Raw genomic sequence first — 22,390 nt, forward strand, 5'->3', positions numbered from 1 at the left:
TTCAGCTATTCAGTTGATTCGGGTTGGATTGGGTCCAACCTACATGGAATATTCCCTTCAGATCCAGGTCGAGATGGTCCGCACAAATCGAGCGGACCATCTTCACTTTGACGCCATTCTGCTCCGTTCGGGCGCGGGCAAGGGAGGCGAGCGCGGCTGCGCGAGAATGAGCGCCTAGGGGGAGCTCCGCCACCGCTGGCCGAGCTCGATCCCCGCCGCGGCCGCCCGGGTGAGCTCGAGCCCCGCCCGGTCAAGTGAGCGAGCTCGAGCCTTGCTGCGGCCGAGCGAGCTTGATCCCCGTCGCGGGAGAGGGAGGGAGGGGGTGGCTGGCGGCACGAGGAGATGGAGGGGCACGACTGGCGTGGGAGAGGGAGGGAGGGGGCGGCTGGCGGCACGGAAGAGGGAGGATCGGCCGGCGGCGTAAGGAGATGGAGGGGGTGACGGCCGGCGCAGGAGCGGGAGGAGCGGGGGCTGGTGTGGGAAGGGAGGGAGGGGGACATGAAAGGGGCAACGGCTCTACACAACTGAGACAAAATCATGTGATTCCTCAAGAAGAGGCAGAAAACGGGCTCAACACCAATCACATGAAAATCCAAATTCAAATCAAAAACCAGCTCCTCAAGAAGAGGTAAACCATTAGTGTAGCCAAGAACCCCGTTCTCCACTCAAAAACTAAACACATTGATGTGAGATATCATTTTCTGAGAGATCATGTTGAGAAAGGGGATATTGACCTTGGCTATGTTGCTACCCAAAACCAACTCGCGGACATTTTCACCAAACCCCTGGATCAAGCCACTTTTGCTCGTTTGCGGGGGAGTTGGGTGTTTGCTTTCCTTTCTGAGTTGGGTTTTTGGAGCTTCTCTTGTATTATACTTGTATCATTTTTGTACAAAACATGGTAGGATAGCCACTTCTTCATGATAGCTTTGAGTTCTTCATGTATATCTTATCATGCTATCTTTTGTGATATATTGTGGTGGATGATACATATGAACATCATGTCATGCTTTACCTTAGTTCACATTTGGGTGTGGCATGTTGTTCATCTGTATCATTTTAGCTTAGTTTCCATGCATTTTGTATCATATTGCATTTTGTATCATGTTGCACTAGATGAGCTTCTCCTATATATCTTGTGTACTCCCTTATGCTACTTGTGAGCTAGTGCTGTGGTTGGTGATTTTGATGCAATGTGCAGTTATGCTCTTGATGATATTGTATACTTGTTGAGATAATTGTTTTTGAAATTCAATGCTAAATTCTACTCTATTACTTGCTTATCACCCATGAGTAGATGCTTGGTTATGGTTTGCCCTTGGTTGAATACTGGTTCCATATCTAGCTTATGTTTGGAATCCATGTTCTTTTCAATTGGGTCAAAGATCTAGGTATCATTGCAAATGTTTAGCCCATGATGCACCCCTAGGGGAAGCATGGCTTCTTTGTGCCTCAAATGCACTTCATGTATTTTGCTTTGTGTGAATACTGAAAAGAAATATGCTGAAAACTTCATAAATTCACCAAGTTTTTGTGCTTAATGTGATATTATTGCTTGCTTAGTTGTTACAAGATGTCTACCAAAAGAAGTAGACACTTGGTTTCAACAAGCTTTAAACATGACTTGGGATGCATATGTGGGTGTTTGCAATGATCTCTTGTTGAGAATGGATTTTCCTAGTATGAGCTCTTGATGGACTAGTCTATTCTTGCTTGGGTGATTCTTAACTAGGTAAATGCTCATGTGGTGATCTTTTTATACATTGCTAAAACTTGATACTTTCTTCACCTCTACTGTTGTAACTTGATATCATCTTGTTGGCGATGCTATTGTTTCTTATGATCTATCAAGCTTTATCTTCCTAGTAGCCTTTGAGAGTGCATTGTGATATATTTGAGAAGCTTTTTAGGTTCTACATTTTCATGGCATGCACTTTGTGCTTTCATGCTTTTCTTGATGTTGCATTGTCAACAAGGGGGAGAGAAATCTACACAAACTCTTTCATCTATCAAGGGGGAGACCTTGCATGTATGCATGATTTCAGGGGGAGTGCATATGTTCAGGGGGAGTATTTATGAGTTGTTGTTATACTCTTGTTATGCTCTTATGCTCTTGTACCGGTCACGTTGAGCTGTTTACCTCTTCTTGAGTAGCCGGTTTTTTATTTGAGTTTGGATTTTCATGTGATTGGTGTTGAGCCCATTTTCTGCCTCTTCTTGAGGGATCACATAATTTTGTCTCAGTTGTGTAGAGCCGTTGCCCTTATCTTAGGGGACTGAGATTTTCCATTTTGAGTTTCTTGTTTTCTGTTTCAATACTATGAATTTGTGGGGTGTTGTCAATGCACTCATCAAGAGGGAGATTGAGGACCAATGGTGGTCACCCTTGGATGATGAGTGATTGACAACGTTGTGTTGGATTGATGTTGCTCTTGGCTTGTGATGTGGAGGTGTAGGATGCGACGTGACAGTCGATGGCGTGCGGTGAAGGTCAAGCGAAAGGTTCATACCGATGGACCAAGGGCGGTGAAGGATGAACGCGAGTACGCTTGGACCGATGGACCCGAGTAGTCCGCGCGGAGTCACGGGCGGTCCACATGGTGCATGGAACGACGAGAGAACATGACGAGATGGAGATGACGTCGGTCGAGTCGAGCGGGAGGCTTGGCAGAGGCCGGACACGTGTTGACATCAAGGAGGTCGCGTAGCGGCCAAGCGAAGATGGACGGTTTGGGTGGTTTGGGCCTCAAAACCACCGCGCAGGCAGGTTTCCCGGTTTGTGCCTCAAAACCGGGGGTGAGCCCGGTGCGGCCGGAGCTTCAAGAAGGAGGGCACTTGGTGTCATCGCGAAGCTTGCGTCGAGGCGAAGCAAAGTCGTGAAGGCGGCGTGTCCGTCCGGTGCGCGGATAAAAACTTGGACCAAAATGCCCCTGCGTGGGTAGTTATCTTAGTTGTAGCTGTAGGGGTAGTATAGTCTTTCGTCCTGGACTATAAATAGGGATGGGGGGCTGGTTATTTCAGAACCCCTTGGCTTAGCAACTCATTATCTTTTAGCTTAGAGGCTAGTCATGTGCTTAAAGTGAGAGGAGAGAGGAAGATTAGAGAGTGATTACTCTTTTATCTTGATTTCTTCATCTTTAGTGGGTGGATGAAGGGTGGAGGCTAGTCCTCATCTTGTATAGAAGATGTTCTCGTGATTTAGCTTTGTTTGTTGTCTCAAATCGTGCTAAATCTTTGATTCCCGAGCGTTTTTCTTTTTCCCTATTTTCGGAGCTATTTTTGCGGAATTTTCGTTCATCATGTTTGAGCCCGAATCTCATGAGATAGGTTGAAGGGAAATGTTGCTAGGACCTTGGAGAGCATCTTTGATATGATCCTCCTCCAAATCGCTCACGAATTCGGCTTGATTTTAAGTTTTTCCCAAATCGTGTTCTTGAATTAGGGTTTCGGTTTTCTCCAAGATTAGTGATGAATACTTGAGTTTTTTGAGAGTTGTCTCATGGATCTATTTGACCTTGGGGTATTGCATCCTTATCTCAAGTTTCGTGTCAAATCGTGGAGTATCGAGAAAGGAATTTTGGATTGAAGTGTGGCCGGCGTTCTTGTTGTGTTCTTCGGTTCTTTCTGTTCTTCCTTGTGCAGGCGTTGAGCAAAGCGATTCGCAACAGCAGGAGCAACACGCTCGTGTGCAACGCAGGCCGAACCGGCAACAACGTGCAGGCTTGAGCAAAGTCGGCCCAGTTCGCACGTGCCAGACGGCCCAGCGTGCAAAGCTGAGCAGCAGGCTTGGCCTAGCTCGCGCGTGCCAAGCAGCCTAGAGCGCATGCTCGCTTGTGGCCCAGCACAAGCACGTGGGCCAACACAGGGGAGTCTCAGGTTCGTGCGTCAGGTAGGTCACCAGGTTTAGGAAGTCCACGCAAGGAGCAGATTAGCTACAGTGAGCTCATTCCTTTGGTCTTTTATTAATTCATGCACCTTGGTAGTTAATTCCTATTTAGCTACTTGATTAGTTTTGACTCTTGCTAATCATGCTTAGGTCTTTAAATTAATTGTTTCTTCTTGCATGCTTAGTTTAGTAAGTGGTTAGTAATGAAATCAATTCATGCTATGTTTCCGCTGTGATTTGAGCGTTCTCTTATCGTTCCTAGGGTGAGCTTGTCACGAGTTGACTTGCGTCATCTTGACGATAGAACGCACGGTGTGGTGTGGGGTTGCATTTGGGACATAGGCCTTGATTTTGTTGAGAATTTTTATAGGCTCCCATTCACCCCCCTCTGGTCGCTCTTTCGGTCCTTCATCTGAAAATTAAATTATGAGCAGATTTAAAGCCTCTTCAACTGATGTTAACACAAGTTATCTGAAAGTATAAGTTTGCTTAAGAATTTGGTCAACATTTCAGCCAAATTTATTATGAAGACTAACTTTCCTGCACAAAGTATTTCTTAAGCCTTTGCAGGAGTGCAATATAATGTAGTTAGGAAGATATGATGCTGCAATGTGACTCAAGCAAACTTTAACATACTGTCTCCCAAGCTAATATAAAAACAATTCTTGGTGAGTGCATTCTGCATTGGACTATAAAACACCACGTTATTTTTTTTCATGCATGTTTGTTCACTGAACCAGAAATAGGGGGCACAACAAATGCATCTTACATCAAGGACTCGCTCCTGAAGTAATGATTCTCTTATTGAAGGCCAAAAGCATAATACGCACAGCACATGTTCTCTTATCAGCAGCGGTAACATTGTCATATCATGTATGAGCAGAAGTGTATTAACATAATTATGATTAACAATGATAAAAGGCACAACCGTACTTGGGATCCTATCGTCAAGTCCGAGACCCTTAAAGAGCACGGAATGGTTCCTCTGTTGTTTGCGTGGGATGGTACCAAAGATACGGAAGATCTCCTTCGTGTCAAACTCTGATACAATGTTATATGAGCTGAGGAAGTTGAGCAAGCCCCACGAGGCCAGGCTGCCTAGGGACGTGCAGCTCCGCGGATTGTCGATCATCTCCTTCCAACCCGTAGCTAGCCATTGTCGGGCATACTCCCCAGGTCCACGAGTAGGCCTTGGACGGCCCACCAAGGGACGTACTCGGACGAGATCAGAACAAGGATGGGCGTATCCTTCTCGGACTAGTCTTGTATGATTATGGAAAACTACTCGGGCCAATACCGAGTAGAACTCTGTAATAGTACCCGACTAGGACTCAGACTTGTAACCCTACCCTCCCGCGTATATAAGGCCGGGCAGGGACCCCCCTCAAGACATCAGGTCTATCATCATCGATCTATCTCTCGACATCAATACAAACCAACACACAGGACGTAGGATATTACGTGATCTAGCGGCCCGAACCAGTGTAAATCGTGTTCCGTGCGTCACCATTGATTCCTTGATTCTCGACGACCCTTACCGCATAAAAGACCACCTAGGGTACCCCCTACCTGGCGCGCCAGCTGTCGGTGTTTTAGATCGGCAACCTTGCCGGTATAAAATACCGACAACCACTTTGCCTGCTCAAGAGAATCTGTAGAAAGCTTGGTAACAACTTCAGGTACTGTTTGAATTAGCCCAACACGACCTTGTTGGTCTTCAGCGTCTTGTCATGTAGGAATAATTTAATTACACGGAGAGACAGTGCTGCACCATGTGGGGCATGATGCATTGCAACATGGAACTCTGAACTAAGCCCGACATTGGTATGTATGAGCTTGACCAACCTCAGCGCATTCATGTTTGTGAATGCTGCAGCAAGATCATTAAATTCAACTGGACCTGGACAAGCTTGACTACCCTGGTCTCGAGGCACCCTCTTGGCCTGCTCCCCCTTTTCCTCTGTTGTGTTTTTGGTATCCTGCTTCTCCTCGTGAGCCTCCTGCTCTTCTTCTTCCACCTACTTCTCACCGCAAAACCTCTTGCTCCTCACCCTACAGTGCGGATGCCTTCTTGGTCGCTGCCTTCTCCATGTGAGTATCCTGTTCTTCCTCCATGTTGGCATCCACCTCCTTGTCCAGAGAGGCTTTCTTCACATCTTCCATACTCTGCTCCTCCTCCATGTTGGCATCCTTCTTGTCCTGAGAGGCCCTCTTACCATCTTCGGTACTCTGCTCCTCCCCATTGGCCACCCGCATCTCCTCGTCACCATCCTTGTCATCCTTCATTTCATTGCCAATCCTGTCGTCGGCCGCCTCCACAACTTCCTCTTCCTCCAGCACCTCATCTCTGTCCTCCTTCTCATCCTTACCATCCTTGCCAATCTTATCGCCTGCCTCGTTGTCGTCACATTCCTGCATCTCTTCATCCGCCTTCTCTTCCTCTTGTTCCATCACCACCTCTTCCTCTTGTTCCACCAGCACCTCCTCCTCCACTTCCACCACCTCCTGCGGCCTCGTCTGGCAGCAGTGGGTGCAGGGCAGGCGGCCTTGTCTGGCTGCGGTCACTGCACCAGGCGCGCCTCGACGCCGCCGTGCTGCACCAACAGCTCGCCGCCAGTGCCCGACCACGCCATCCATGCGCATCGCCACTGCATCCCTATTCGCCTCGTCATGCGAGCCCAACCCTGCCACGTCGCGCATGCGGAGCTCCACCTCATCACGCCATCGTCCTATGCGCCTCCTATGCTCGAGCATCCCAGCAGCCATTAACTTCGCCCGTTCCTATGCGACGCCCATCGACAGTCCACTCCACCTCGCCTCCGGCCTATAAAAGGGCCTCTGCTCCGCTCTTCACTCCACCACCGAGCTTCCCGGCCAACTCCCCCTCGTTCTTGTGCTTCCATTGCCGCTCCCGCTATCTCCCGCCCACCGTCGCGGAGCTGCCTCCACCAGCCGCCTCAGCCCAAGGTAAGGAGAGGAATCGAACCCCCTCGGTCTCCTCTCCATGTTCCCCCTCTTCCCAGTCGCCGGAGTGCCCCAGCACCGTCTCTCCCCAACCAGGCTGTTTCCTCCTGTTTCTTCCCGTGACATTCTGTCTCAAGGAAGAAGAAAGCTCTGTTTTGCATTTTCACCCATCCACTTATTTCTTTTTTGCATCCAAACCCTCCCACCTCTCTCTTTGCCATTTTCATCAAAAACTGTTCCACCTCCAAAAATAATTACAAGCAAGTCCCTAACTCCTTACAAATAAGCCCCTGATCCTCTATTTCGGCTCCAAGAATACCTTTGCCTCGTCATATTATGCACCAAATTTCCTCCAATGAAACCCAAATTCGACCACGTCATTCTTAAATATATTTCCACCGAGTCATCTACAAGATCCCAGAAAATACTCCTCATTTCATATTTTTAGTCACTCCCTCCCTTCGAACTCAACGGGTAAAACTTTATCTTCTCTTATTGTGCACTTGCTTGTGTGTCGTAGATCGCACAGTGACCGCGGAGGAGCCCAAAGAGGAGCTTGAAGCCTAGTACCGTGAGCCCGAGCCTGAAGACTCGTACCGCGAGCAGGAACTCCCGGAAGACTTTGAGGACGGCAAGTCCAATCTCATCCTTTGATGCATATTTATCCTAGTTTTTCAAACACAACCTATTGGCATGTTTTACAAAAATAGCATATTGTTTTACTACTGAAACACGATTGGATAGCCACCCTTTGATTGTTATGATTATTCCTTAATATCCTATAATTATCTCTAAATATGACTTACTCTATTTGGATGATAATTACTGCTAGAAGGCTTAGGACCTTGTTACTTATCACAATTCAATCATGACTACAATGAACAAAGGTGTGGTTGAGTAGGTTGGGAGATATCCATCTTGTCATGGTTAAGGACCGAGTTGATGTATCATCTTGCCTAACCCAGTTTATCGTGCAACCATTCGACCGTTGTACGCGGTAACAGCTTAGCATAAATCCCACTAGCTAGTCTGTTAGCCATCAGGAGAGCTGGCGAGCAACGAGAGACCATGGAGAAGGAGTAAGAGCTGTGTGAACTTAGATCCCAGTTGATACCTCGTTGGTAGGTCATTAACCCCTTGGTTGCTTCCGTGTTGGCTAGTCAGGCTTAACTAAGGTGGGTAATGGCTCTGATAGGATCTGCACTGACACTAAGGTGATCATGTTGTGGTACCCTACTTGTGGGTAAAGTGTACAACATCTGCAGAGTTAAAACCTATCCGGGTAGCCGTGTCCACAGCATTGGACGAGTGACAACTTGGTCACATGACTAGTGTTTGGGAGACGAATGATTTCCATGGTGTGTGTTGGATTTTGGAAGTGTCCGGCAGTTGTGGCGTGAGCTACTGCGGACGGGAAGTCCGGTAGCATTAAAAATTGGATCCTTTGTGTAGGATCAACCCCACTTAATGATTTGGTTACTAAAGAAATGCTTTGCGAAAATCCTTTTGAAAATAAACCCTTGCATGTGTTAAAATCTACCTTTATTCCAAATAAACCTTAAGTCTTATTCTTGTTATATCCTGTGCATATTCTTGGTTGTATCCCCCTTCTTGGATGGGGTTGGACTTGTCGAGTACTTTTGTACCCACCCTTGTTTTGTTGCTTCAGAGAAAGATCCGGACTTCCTCGCTGAGGATTTTGAGTAGGAGGTCGCTTCCGCACCCAACGCTGCCTGTGGTGTTGGCTCTTGCAGAATGCTTCCGCTGCCATGTAGTCTCGAGTGATGTCTCTTGACAGTAGCTTGGCTCGCTGCTGTTGTTTATTTACTTATCATTTCGACGTGGCTTTCGCGCCCACTCCCTCGGGATTTGTACGGTTTATGAACCATCTATCAAATAAATGTGTTATCAACCTCCTGGGACTAATATTTGTTTCACATTTAGTCTCCGATGATGTGGGGATGCTTCACAGGGTCAACGAGGGTCTGCGCGGGGTGATCGGGGATGAACAAAGGGAGGGAGCACGGCGGTGATTGGGGAGGAAAAGAGGAAGGCCATGCAGAAGGAAGCACTGAAGGTGGCGTAGGCTGCCGCCGCAACAAGATGGTGGCGAGACTACGAGGCAGAGGGGAGCCGGCTCTGAACTACGGTGAGTACTCTGATTTCTCTACCATATCGATTGTAGTGATTGGATTTTAGGGTGTGATTCTAGAATATTGAATTGAAAAACTTGGATTTGGCAGATGGGATTGTTGATTTGGGGATAATTTGTTAGGGTTTTGGCTTTGATATGGATTTTAGAATTTCGGGGAAAAACTCAAACTTTCGAGAGGTTGTATCTAATCAATTTGATTTGCTTGTGCATTGTAAGTCCTGGTTCATATGAGTTCAATATTGAGGTTCACCATGGGGGTTTCTTTGTTGGATTTGGTCATCTGAGGTCATATATGGGTGAGAAGATTGATTGGTCTGATAGGATTGAGACTGATACTTGGAGTCCTTTGTGGTTCGAGAATTTTGTTTAGCAGCTTGATTATGTGAGTAATAGCAACATCAAGTATTATTGGTTGTTACCAAGGAAGACCTTAGCTGATGGACTGAGAGTGATAGCTTCTGACCATGACACCAATGTGATGGCATCAGTGATACAGAAGTTTAGGACTTTAGTAGTGTTTATTGATCATGATGACAACACGGGAGGTCTTGATTGGGAAGATGTGGTTGCCAATCAAGTTGTAATATTGAGAGGAAAACTAGTGAGAAATTACCACTGTCCTATACTGGCTTGAAGAAAGGTAGAGTTGAGCAAGATGGTCTTATTCAGGAAGAGTACAAGGAATATGAGCATGATGAGAAGTTCATAGACAGTGATAATGACATAGATGCTAGTGATAAGGACTTGTTGGAGGATGCTGTTGAAATGGATGTGAAGGGTCTGAGGGATAATAAGAAAGCAAGAGGAAGCAAACTGAAGTCATATGAGATAAATAGACTTGCACAAGTCAATGATGATGAGGATAGTGATGATGACGGCTTGGAGCTGCCAGATTCAGATGGGGGAGATAGGCTGAAGTTCAAATCTTGGAATGAAGAGGACATCAATAATCCAACATTATTTGTTGGACAAGTGTTTCAATCTGCTAAAAAGTTGAGAGAGGCAATTATAGAATACAGTGTGAGGAACAGGGTTGAAATACTACTGCCCAGGAATGACAACAGAAGGATAAAGGGTCATCGTGCTGAAGGTTATCCATGGACCTTATATGCTTCATTGGATAGAAGGTTCGGTCATTTGTTGTGAAGACATACTATGAAGTTCACAATTGTCAGAAAGAGTGGGTACTTAGGAGGTGCACTTTTAGGTGGTTGGTTAGTAAGTACACTAATTTATGTAGAGCCAATGAGAAGATGAGCATCACCAGCTTTGGCAAGACAGCCCAAAAAGATTTGAACTTGACCATTTCTAGGATCAAGCTTGCTAGAGCAAGAAGGCTGATTTTGAGTTCTATTCATGGAGATGAAGTCCAGTAGTACAAATACTTGTGGGACTATGCTGAAGAGTTGAGAAGAAGCAATCTTGGGAGCACATTCTACTTAAATTGTGCTAAAAACTTGTTCAGTACATGTTACATGTCACTGGATGCATGCAAGAGGTGTTTTTTGACTGGATGCAGGCCCATGATCTATCTAGATGGATGTAACATTAAGACCAAGTTTAGAAGTCAGTTTCTGATAGCAGTAGGCATTGATCCTAATGATTGTATATATCCTATTGCAATGGCTGTTGTGGAGGTAGAGTCACTTGCTTTATGGAAATGGTTTTTGGAAACTCTAAAGGATGATCTAAAGATAGACAACACATATCCTTGGACAATTATGACAAACAAGCAAAAGGTATGTGATGTGCGCATCTTGAAATCTCCATATTGATTATGTGATGTGCATCTTGAAATCCTCACTAACTATTTTTTTTAAAAACGTGCAAGGACTAATCCCAGTTGTGCAGCAGGTATTCTCTGAATTAGAACACAGGTTTTGTGTGAGGCACCTGTATTCAAATTTCCAAGAAAAAATTCAAGGGTGAGATTCTGAAGAATTAACTATGGGAATGTGCAAGGTCATCTTCAATTCACTAGTGGACCAGACACATGGAAAAGATGAAGGCTTTGAATGAAGATGCTTACAAATGGTTAGATAAGATGGCTCCCAATACATGAGTAAGGGCTTATTTTTCTGACTTCCCCAAATATGACATTCTGTTGAACAACAACTGTGAGATGTTCAACAGTTACATACTAGAGGCTAGAGAGCTCCTAATTCTTAGCATGTTTGAGAGGATAAAGTGTCAGCTCATGACAAGGCACTATAACAAGCAAAAAGAACTAGCAGAAGACTTTCAAGGAGGCTTCTTCCCTAAGATTAGAAAAAAGGTGGCCAAAAATGCAGAATTTGCCAACTTATGCTATGCTTTGCCTTCAAGAAGTGGTATGTTTCATGTGCAATTCAAGGAATATCAGAACATTGTCTACATTCAAGCTAAGATTTGTGACTACAGAAAGTGGCAATTGACTGGTGTGCGTTGCTGCCATGCCATTGCTTGTTTAAGGCATAAGAGGATTAGGTCTGAATTAGTGCTTCCTAATTACTATTCAATGGAAACATTCATGAAGGCATATGAGTTCAGCATTTGGCCTTGCTAAAAGTGAGTGGGCATGTGTCAATGGACCAGAAGTGCTTCCTCCAGTCTATGAGAAAAAGATAGGCAGGGCACCAAAGCACAGGAAGAAACAACCTCAAAAAATACAAGGGAAATATGGACCTAAATTGTCTAAGCATGGTGTCACAATACATTGCAAGCACTGTTCAGAGGCTTACCACAATAGTGGCGGTTGCAGTCTGAAAAAGATGGGGTTCACTTCAGAAGAGGAAAAAAAGCTTGTTGCAGAAACACAAGCAAGACTACAATTAGAGACTGAACAAGCTGCTGTGGAAGCTGCTACACTTTAGTCACACAACAAGCTGCTGTTGAGCCTATCAACCAGAACATCACACATGAAGATGTTGAGGTGCCAATGACACAAGCAAGTACAACCTTGCTGACATAGATGCTTTCACAAGTACAGTTTATTTTGTCCAACCACAAGCAATGCTACCTTCTTAACCATGTCAATCTAACACTTGTTTTGTAGGATACTACTCAATCTACAATGCAATACAATCAGCCTCTTGGGCCATTGCCTAACAGTCAATACATCATCTCCAAGCAACCACTACCAAGGCCAACCCCACTGACAACAAACACCAAGGTAGGCAAGGCAGCAACAACAAAAAGGAGGAAGGCATCCACAAGCAACAATGATGGTGCTGGAAAGAAGGCTAAGTCCAACACAGGAAGCAAAAGAGGATGAAAGTCAGTAGCACCAAAGAATCTGGGACAAGATCAACAGAAGTGAAAGACATGAACCACAATCTTTTTAGTGATGAACTTTAATATTTTGTGCAAGATATGAAAATCTGTATCTTGCTCTTTTGTGTATAATAGTGAAAGCAAAATAGCTTTAGCCAGATCAGGTAGCACTTAGTGTGCACTTCTATAAAGTTATGCATCAAAACACTCTGGATGCTAGTAATCTTTAGCAAATGGTGAAGCATCTGCGAGCCTTTTCATTCCATTTCTTGTAGAATCAACATAACAATGCATTTTGTCTGATACATCATACATGACTAGTACCAAATTCCATTTTAACTTCTCAGTTCAGCAAATATATTGCACATGAGAATACAACAGTACACAATTAAAAAAAACTAGAATTTCTTTGCCTATTCCTACTAAAACTCTGATCTGAACAACTAATTCTTCTTCCATGTACTTCTGCATATCTGCTTCCTTCAACTGGTTCTGCTCTTCTTCCTGGAACTTGCCATGCTTCTTTTCTTCATGCAACTTGTCGTGCTTCTCTTCTTCCTGCAATCTCTTCTGCTTCTGTTCTTTCTCAGCAGCTCTATTTCTCTCCTGTTTCTTGACCATGTCCACATATTCCTCCTCCCTGAATCAAAATGGGCAACCACGCTAGCACGCACCAAATCAAAGAACTCAAATCACACTAAATTCAAACAAAATGACTTAAAAGCAAATCAAGACATAAACATACCTTGTGAGCAGGGCACTTGTAAAATATGTGGCTGCGATTCCCATTCTTATCAGACTTCACGGCAAACTCAAGAACTGTGTGGCGTCCACACTTAGTGCAGGTGATGAGCGGAAGGTCAGGCCTCCAACGCCGACTTTGTCGCACGAACGAACTTGAGGTAGCCGATTCAAGCGCCATGGAATTGCGGGATCTACTGGCCGGTGTCGTCGGGAACTGCGGGGGTGGCAGGGGGCGCGGCGCAGGCAAACAGATGGGGATTTTGGAACCTAGGGTTAAGCCAACGATTCAAGATGATTTAGGCCCTGTTTGGGAGAGGGGTGCTAAAATTTAGCCTTGGGCTAAAATTTAGCCCCCTCAAATGAAAGGGCTAAAGTTTAGCACCTTGGGTGTTTGGAAAGAGGGCTAAAGTTTAGCACCTCTTCTGTAAAATGTCCCTTTTGCCCCTGCTGTGCTGCCCCTCCCACCGTTTTCCTCTCAGCTGGAGTTCAGCAGGGGCTTCTTGGGTGGCCGCGGGGCGCAAGCCGCCAGCAGCAGCGTCGCCGGCGAGCGCGCCGAGGAGGCGGCGGAACGCGGCGGCAGGGCAGGGGATGAGCCGGCGCGGCGCGGATCCGGCTGCAGCGGCAGTGGCGAGGCGGACTGCTCTGGCATCACGGTGGACCTCTCGGACGAGTCCGCCTTCGCCGTCAAGTGGGCCGTCAAGAACTACCTCCGCCCCAGGGATGCCGTCGTGCTGCTCCACGTCCGCCCCACCTCCGTGCTCTACGGCGCCGACTGGGGCTCCATCCCGGTCTCCGTCGACGACGAGCCCGACGCCGGCATCGCCGAGGGCGCGGCGCGTGCCGCGGCCACCTTCGGGGAGGAGGAGACCGAGCTCGTCACGGAGCAGCACCAGAGGCGGCGGTGCCGAGGCCGGGCACCAGATGAGGATGGCACATTCGATCCGGCAGCGGCAGCGGTGGCGGGGCCGGTCGGGGCGCGGGGCGCAGCGGGCGGTGGGCGGGCAGCGCTGGTGGCGGAGGCTGTGCGGTGCGGGTGGCGGAGGCCGGGCGGTGGCGTGGCGGGCGGCGCGGGCGGCGGAGGCCGGGCGGCGGCGAGGCGGGCGGCGGGCGAGCGAGCGGTGCGGGCGGCGGCGCGGCGGGCGGCGGGCGGGCGGCGCGGGCGGCGGCGAGGCGAGCGGCGGGCGGCGGAGGTTGGGCGGCGGCGCAGCGGGCGGGCGGCGCGGGCCACAGAGGCCGGGCGCGGAGGAGAGAGAGGAGCGTGGGGGAGGAGAGAGGGGAGGGTACCGGTGGAAAAATGGAGGAGGGGGACCACTTTTAGCACTTCTAGTCAATTTTAGCACCTCTTGGAGGGCTAATGGATTATGGGGGGCTAAAATTTAGCCCCTCCATTTTAGCCTAGGTGTTTGGGAGGAGGAGAGGCTAAAAGTGACTAAAATGGGGGTGCTAAAATTTAGCACCATTGCAGCCACGTTGACATTACACATCATCGCGGATAACGGGTCTACACCTGCGAGCGACGCAAATGAGATCCAAACAGAGTTTAGGGGTCCAAAAGAGCGATTTGTTAGTTTGGAGACCGGGGTGACACAGCTTCACAAGTTTTAGGACTAGCTGTGCACTTTCCTCATCAAGAAAATACTCAAAGCAAGCCCCTTATCTAAACATCCTGGAGCCCTAGCCCTTGTGCCATATGCCCATATCTGATATTGTTCGATTAAGGCGACCCGGTGCCCCATGCTGCACGTTTGGCCGCTCGATCCTTTTGATAGAGGTCGACCAGGTGTTTTGGCGTGCGGCAGTTGCGAGACCAGTGGCCCGTGCATCCACACCTGTAGCAGATTTGGTTGTCCTCTCTTTCCTCCATGGCTCTCTGATACAGGGCGACCAGGTGCTTCGCCGTGCGGCAATTTTCAGCCAAATGGCCCTTGCATCCGCACTAGTTGCAAAACATGAATGGTCTCCCCTTGGCGTTGCCCTTGTTCCTGCTGCCGTCTCCCAGCTCCCTGCAGGCCTTTTGCAGCTGCAATTCCACCGTGCCCCGGACTGCCTCTTCCCTCTCCATGCTTGCTCCACTGCGCAGCAGCGGCCTGTGCTTCAGGCACAGGCAGGGAGCCCGCCGGGCGGCCGCCATGGTTCCTCGAGAATGAATGGTTCTGTTTTTGTGCTGGATGAATCGGCTCATGGTAGCCCTGCTTGGTCATGTGCTGCTTCTGGAGCACATGCTTATTGTTACTGGCTTTCGGGGGAGCCATGGCCTGCGAAGGGCCGGTGGCTTTCCGTCCCCTAGACGGGATAGCAAGGTCGGTGGCGTTATAGGCACGCCGCGTCGCGGCCAGGGAATCTCGCCCTGCGGCGACGGCGCCCTTGCACGCGGCGACCGTCTGCATTGCGTCGTCTGTGCTCGCGCCGGACTGAGCAACGCCGTTGCCTCTACATGGAGGAACCGGACTCACCTCGGCGGCGGCGTCCTGGGAGCCAGCCGGTGCAAGTCGGGTGGCGTTGGAGGCGCTGTCGCGCGTGGCGGTGCGCACGCCGTCGCTCTTCTGGGCGCCAGCCTGCAGAACGTTCGGGGCGTCGCGCGTCACGGCGCCGGGTGAGCTTCTGCACACGGTGGCGCCCGCAGCGTCCTCCTGCGTCGCGGTGGCCGCGCGAGCACCGGCCCGTGCAAGGCCGCCATTGCTACAGGCGAGAGGGAGCGGACTCACCTTGTCGGCCTTCTGAGCCTTGGCTTGCGGCGGAGACGACGCCTCCTCGTCGGCCACTGGCGCGTCCTCTTTGAACGCCTGCATCTCCTCGGGCTCGACTATCTCCATCTCCACGTCGGGCACCTCGTCGTTGGGATGCTCTTGCTTTGGTTCCACGGCCTCCACTATGTCCATCTCCACGTCGGGCACCTCCTCAATGTCCTGCGGCTCCTGCTTTGGCACCTTGGCCAGCGAAAAGCTAGCGACCTTTGGAGGACTAGCCGTGCCAGAGTCATGGGGCGTCGACGCGGGGAACTCGTGCCGAACGCCAGTGATCTTGCTGATGGTTTCCACGTTCGCCTGCATCGTGACGGCAGTGATGGCATGCCATTGCCGGTGCCGCGGCCAGGTCGACACGGACTTCCCTTGGCCTCGCCGCCATCTTGTGACTGTGAGGTGTTCTTGGCGACCGCCATGTCGTCCTGCGTCTGCATCTTCTGGTTGGCTGCCTCCACATCCTGGCCGCCGATGACGGGCGCCGCGGACACTGCAGCGGAGGCTGGGATGCGGAGGGGCGGACGACTACGTTGCAGCGGGAGCCCCCCAGTAGGCCTCGCACGGTTTGTGGCGTTCGAGGTGGCGCGACGCGGTGGCAGGTCCAGGGAGCTCCTGCAGAACGACGGCGATCTTGCTGACGGGAACGGAATCCACCTGCGCTGTCGCGTCCGCGCTCGCCTTCGGCTCCGCCACCACGAGGCCATTGTCGGCGGCGGCTGGGCCTGGAGGAACCGGCCTTGACTTCGTCCCGTTGCAATTCATGTCCTGCAACGGAGACGCCGCCGCTGCGTGCTCATGTATCTTTGGCATCTCCGCTTGGGGCTCCTGCATGCGCGTCGCATCGTGGTCTGCCTCCGTCTCCTGGCGGGACGTCCTCCTTTTCTTGCCTTTTCCGACGTCCACGCCGGTTGCGGCCGGAGCGAAGACGGCGGCGGGAGCTGGGGCAGGGGCAGGGGCGTGTTCGGACTTCTCGAGGGCCCGATGCCTGTGGGCGTTACCGACGGTGGCAGCCGGCTCAGAGACGGTGGGTGGAATCGGGACAGGGGCATGGACGGGCGGTGATTTTTCAAGGGCCCGCATCGGGTCGCCGGTGGCGGACGGCAAGGCGGAGACTGCGGTCGGAGCAGGGGCAAGAGCCGGGGCGGGCCGGGACCTGTCGGGTTCCCGGAGATGGCGGCGGCGGAGGGTGACGGAGTACTGGAGCGAGGAGATGTAGGTGTCGAGGTCCTCCCAGCGGAAGGGTAGCGGCGCGGGGGCGCAGGCGGCGAGGCGGTCTAAGGTCTCCCGGAGGCGCCGCTTCTTGGCCGGGAGCGCGGCGGCGACCGCCTCCAGCTCCCACATCTCCATGACCGCCGGCGGCCGGTCGAGATCGGGGAGCGCCAGGAGGGCGTGCGGGTGCTGGGGCAGCGGAGCCGCCGCCGCCGCGTTGCCGTTTCGCGAGTCCATCGCGGTATCCGTTTCGACTTTCGAGCCGGGGCAGCTGCGGACGAGACGAGTCCGAGCAGGCCAAGAAGGCCGCCTGTTCCGAAACGTGCGCGATTTCGAACGGTCGAGTTGGGCCGTCGATAGGACATCCGTCTCGTCATGTGGCCGGAGGCTTGACATGGAAACGAACACCACGAGATGGGAGACCGGAGAGGAGCTGCCATGGTCAGAGCGTTGGATAATATGAGGATGGAAGGTGCAATATGGTATCTATTATAAGCGACATAATTGAAAACAATTTTTATAGCCCTCGTACTTCTCACGAAGGACTCACTTGCGGTCAGGAAGTGATAAAAATATACGACGAAGAGCGGGAGGACGGGAAAAAAAAATAGATGATAGGAAATGTTTCTGCTAAAAATCTCTATTTTTTCTCACCGTTCTTTCCTCCGTATCCGTCCGTGCGTACCCTCCCGCGCGCCAATCCCCACCAATCAAATTAATTAATTGATTGACAATCAATCAAATTGATTCAGAACAATTAGATCACCAATCATATTGATTGATTGATTGATTGATTGATTGACGATCAATCACAGTTAATCTAATCTGGAACAATTAGATCACATTGAGTTTGCCAATTATGTCGAAACCCTTCCCATTACAATTCTGTTGTCTCACCAATCCAGAACGTCACGTCCCTTCCAATTACATTGAAACCCTTCTAATTATTAGCTCAATAATCCAATCAAATTAATTGATTGATTGAATCTTTTTATTGATTGATTGAAGCATGAATACTTTCCTTTCCAATCTCTATCTCATATATATAAGGTGCTTTTCCACCCCTCCTGTAGCCAAATTTATCCCACAACCCACTGCTTGAAGGAGTACGGTACATGCTGCTTTTCATGTCTCTTATGGTTGCTATGGCATATCCTCATGGATTTGCGGTTGAAGTAGCAGCAGAGTAGGTTTTATTGGTCTGGTACATCGCAGTTTATTTCATCCACATGGAACAAGAGAATTATTTTTGTGTGATGCCAGTCACTAATAGTAGAATTGGATTTTTGTTATTGTTGTAGCGTTTCTTATAATAACCTAACATTCCCCATCTATCAATTAACAATTTAAATGTTAGTTTGTTTGGGACATTTTTAATATAAACAAGCATAGCTTTATTTATTTATCATTGTGTATCTGACAGCTTCCGATCAAATTTACATTTATTATAATTTCTTATTTTTATTTTATTACATTTTAAACCCGCGCCTGTGGCACCTCCACTAGTTTGTATAAAGGATCTCATAATTGACTCGTCTATATTTTGAGAAAAATATAGAACCAATGTGGGCCAAATATAGACACAGTTGCATACCGTACCGACTGAATTAAATGGAACCATTCAATACCAGAGAAGTGATTTGTACTTCCCAAGTTGGGAGGTGCCAAATTGGCATTTTGCCATAAATGCGACACTGTAGGTTTCGTTTGTATTTGTGAATTATTGTCCAAATATTGACTAATTAGGCTCAAAAGATTCGTCTCGCAAAGTACAACAAAACTGTGCAATTAGTTTTTGATTTCGTCTACATTTAGTACTCCATAAATGTACCGCAAGTTTGATGTGATGGGGAATCTTTTTTTTGCATAGTGTCAAAGTTGGGAGTTTGGAGGGAAGTAAACAAGAGCTAGGATTGCTTGAATGCGTGTAGTTTACCGTATCTTTGTGCATTGACGCCTCTAGAAGAAGAGGTTGGTGGGTATCGGCATATTGACGCCACACGTCCATATAAAGATTTGCATACCTTTGTTGAGTAAAAGTTCTTGAAGAAGCCTCCACACGTCCATATAGTCAAGGATATGATTCGATAAGTTAGCAGCAAACTAGCGACACGTCATAATAAACTCATATGATCACCGATAATCTTCATGGCTTGATGCATTGTTTTTACTGTTAAAGCCACTTCCAATGCATATTAAAAGTATACCATATATCATTTTTGTATGCCATATGATAGAGTTAATTGAGGGAGGGAGGGGGATTGTATGTTTGTAGAAGTACACCTTGGGATAAATTTCTAAGACTAGAAAAAATTCACATCTCGAGTCGACTATTATATATACAAACACACGGACCAATAGATTTTATTTTGGCATACTCCGATCCCTCTCTGTCCGGGAAATATATTGGATCCTATCATTTTTTCCCACAAATATAAGGAGCCCGAGGGTACATTAACAGCGTGTTTGGTTTACAGAATCAATCAGTCCAGGTTGGAGTCATGCGAGACGACGTCGTCGTCCGTTGTTTTCCCTGCCGGATGTCTTGAGTTATCTGATCAGTTGGTTTAGACTAGATTTAATGAGCGGCACATGCTCTTTTCCTTTCCTTCTTAATTAGTTTGCCCTAAAAATCCTAGGATCTCTTGTATATATGTTTTAAGATGGGGAGTAGGAAACAACAATACAATACCATGCATGCGAGACTACTCTCATTAGGAGTACCATTCTCATTAATTATTGTGCTATATGTCAGTAAATTGGATGATATGAAAAGAGAATAATGAAGGGATGTATGGTACTATTTCAATTATCAAATGTGGTACAATAAGAAAAAAAAGGATGTTCTGGTTTAAAACCAAATTTTCTAGTTTTTATGTATGATTATTACTAACTATCAAGCACTCATTAGACAGGGACCCATTAGGATAAGCACCCTCCGGGTTGTCCTAAACTTGGCAGATTAGTTAGGGCATTCCCCAATACCATCAAGATATAAGAAGAACAACAATTAGGGTTGGAAAAGTTAGACAAAGGGATAAAAGGTATTAATAATAGATAAAAACAGATTAATTTTGTCAATCGATGTCTCTTCAATCGGCCGTAACCCTTTATATTTATAGGGTGGGAGGTCTTGCCCTATTAGAAGTTCAACTTATATTTAAAAATCCATCGAAAACTGAGCCAAAACCTTCTATACAACACTTAACTCAGAATATATTCCGTTTTTCGGATGTTCTAGTTTTAGCTTTGAATGTTCTGATTTTGGTCGTCAACATGACCATGTCTTTTTGGTAAATTTTGTGTACCAAAAAAAATCTTTGGACCAAAACCATCTAAGGACAATGATCTACGGAATTTTATCGCCACGACACTTGATCTTGCTCAAGGTGATGTTGAATTAACTTTCTTGGTCTATATTCCTTCTTAAAGGAGTGCGTTCTCACATGTATCACATCATCATCTTGTTTCTCCATTAATCTTTGTTGGCGTATTCGTTGCAGTTTTCTCTTTTGTGTGCGTGATAAGCCCGAGGGACACCACCTTGGCTGAAAATACTTTGGATCCCGTTTGATGCTCTTTTGTGCAGCGTGAGAGCTGTGCACTGAGGCTTGGCGGTGCCTGTTGCCAAATTCACGGCCGCTTGAGCCGGCTGGTGCAAAGTTGGTAGCGCGGCGCTTCGCAGCGGGCAAGTCTTGCTGAACAGTAGTGGCGATCTTGGTCGTGGAGCCTTCCTGAATTTTGTCAACTGTGCTCACGCCACCACCTGCAGCAAGCCCCGACTTGTCGGCCTCTTCGTCCATGACATGCAGCCGAGATGTCTTCTCGGCCACTTGCATCTCCATGCGGGTAGCCTCTTCGCTCAATTCCTGGGTCGTGGCGGCCGGGGGAGGACTCTTGGCGAACGCCGGCGATCTTGGAGAGACAGGGCCGACCGGCATTGCAGCTTCTGTAGACGACGCCTGCGCCTGGGCGTGGGCGCGTCCACCGACGCCACATGGAGCAGAGGAACTCACCTTCTGTTCGTCCTGCTCCTGCAACGTAAATGCGGCGGCGGCAGGCCGGGATCTCTCGAGAGCCCGTAGCTGGCGGAGGCGGAGGGTGACGGAGTACTGGAGGGAGGAGATGTGCCTGTCGAGGTCCTCCCAGCAGAAGGGGAGGGGCGCGGGGGAGCAGGCGGCCAGGCGCTCGAAGGTCTCCTGGAGGTGACGCTTCTTGGCCGGGAGGGCGGAGGCGGCGGCGTCCAGCTCCCACATGTATCGCGAGTCCATCGCAATCTGCCAATCTGCTGCTTTGAAACCGGCATGGAGCAGCGAAACCGGCCCACGCCTGCGTTTTATGTACGAGTCCAAGGCCAGAAGGGCTGGAACTTGGACCCCGCACGAGCTCTTTCCGTAGGCCAGAAGGGATGGATGGTTGAGTTGGGCCTAAATTTGATGCACAAGGAGAGCATCCATCCGAACCAGTGAAATCTGAAAGAACTCGTGAAACAATATTATTGCTCTTGCGTGAAGTTCCCAAACGTTACACAACTTGATGTCTCTTACTAGGGTATTCTCTCTATCCCTTTTTTTAAAGTTTCCTCTCTTTCTTGGAAAACAATTGCAACTAATTATGGATACCTCGATGGTAACCAACTGCTAAAGTTTAGCACCTATCACATCGGAAGTTTGGATAGTAATTAGAAGTATTAAACATATGCTAATTACAAAACTAATTGCACAGATGGAGTCTAATTCGCGAGACGAATCTATTAAGCCTAATTAGTCCATGATTTGACAATATGATGCTACAGTAGCCATTTGCTAATGATGGATTAATTAGCCTTAATAGATTCGTCTCACAAATTAGACTCCATCTGTGCAATTAGTTTTGCAATTAGCTCATGTTTAGTCCTCCTAATTAGCATCCGAACATCCGACGTGATACTGCTAAAGTTTAGCACCTAGTATCCAAACACCCCCCTACATGTGTTTTAAAAAAAATACTAATGCAGTGACTGCTATAATAAAAACTAGACCGTCAGGGAAATATATTTTCTAATGCCATACTTTCACTATTAGAAACCGTGTGGGGCAACATAAGAATGTGTATTTTGCATTTTACTTTCCAAACATACTTTTTTTCTTTAGATTATAAGGATTATACAAATGTATCAAATATACATTTGCATCACCACGCACAATGTTATGCGGGTGCGGGTGTGAGCATCCATCTTGGGGGGGGGGGGGGGGGGGGGGGACCTGGGGGCTAACTACTGGAGACCGTCGAAGTCGTAAGGAACGTGGCGGTCCGACGTATTCTTCGTGAAAAAAAAAATTGAGAACGGGGTGTCTCGTGCCTTTTGCCCCCAGTGAGGCTTTTTTCCCCCCCGCCCCACAGGGGGCGAGGTTTATTTCCCCCCCCTTCCCCACTTTTGAATATTTTACAAAAAAAAAT

At 48.3% G+C, this 22,390-nt stretch overlaps 1 protein-coding gene and 1 pseudogene across 1 annotated transcript; both read right to left on the reverse strand.

Annotated features, from left to right (window-relative positions):
- Positions 1-5,938: 5,938 nt before the first annotated feature.
- On the reverse strand, positions 5,939-6,337 carry LOC101767870 (acidic leucine-rich nuclear phosphoprotein 32 family member E-like). The gene has a single exon (XM_004986343.1). The coding sequence runs from the start codon at positions 6,335-6,337 to the stop codon at positions 5,939-5,941; it is 399 nt and encodes a 132-aa protein (XP_004986400.1).
- An 8,378-nt stretch (positions 6,338-14,715) lies between these two features.
- On the reverse strand, positions 14,716-17,188 carry LOC111258433 (annotated as a pseudogene).
- Positions 17,189-22,390: the final 5,202 nt, after the last annotated feature.

This window comes from Setaria italica, chromosome IX, assembly GCF_000263155.2.
Source record: "Setaria italica strain Yugu1 chromosome IX, Setaria_italica_v2.0, whole genome shotgun sequence".
Lineage (NCBI taxonomy): Eukaryota > Viridiplantae > Streptophyta > Magnoliopsida > Poales > Poaceae > Setaria > Setaria italica.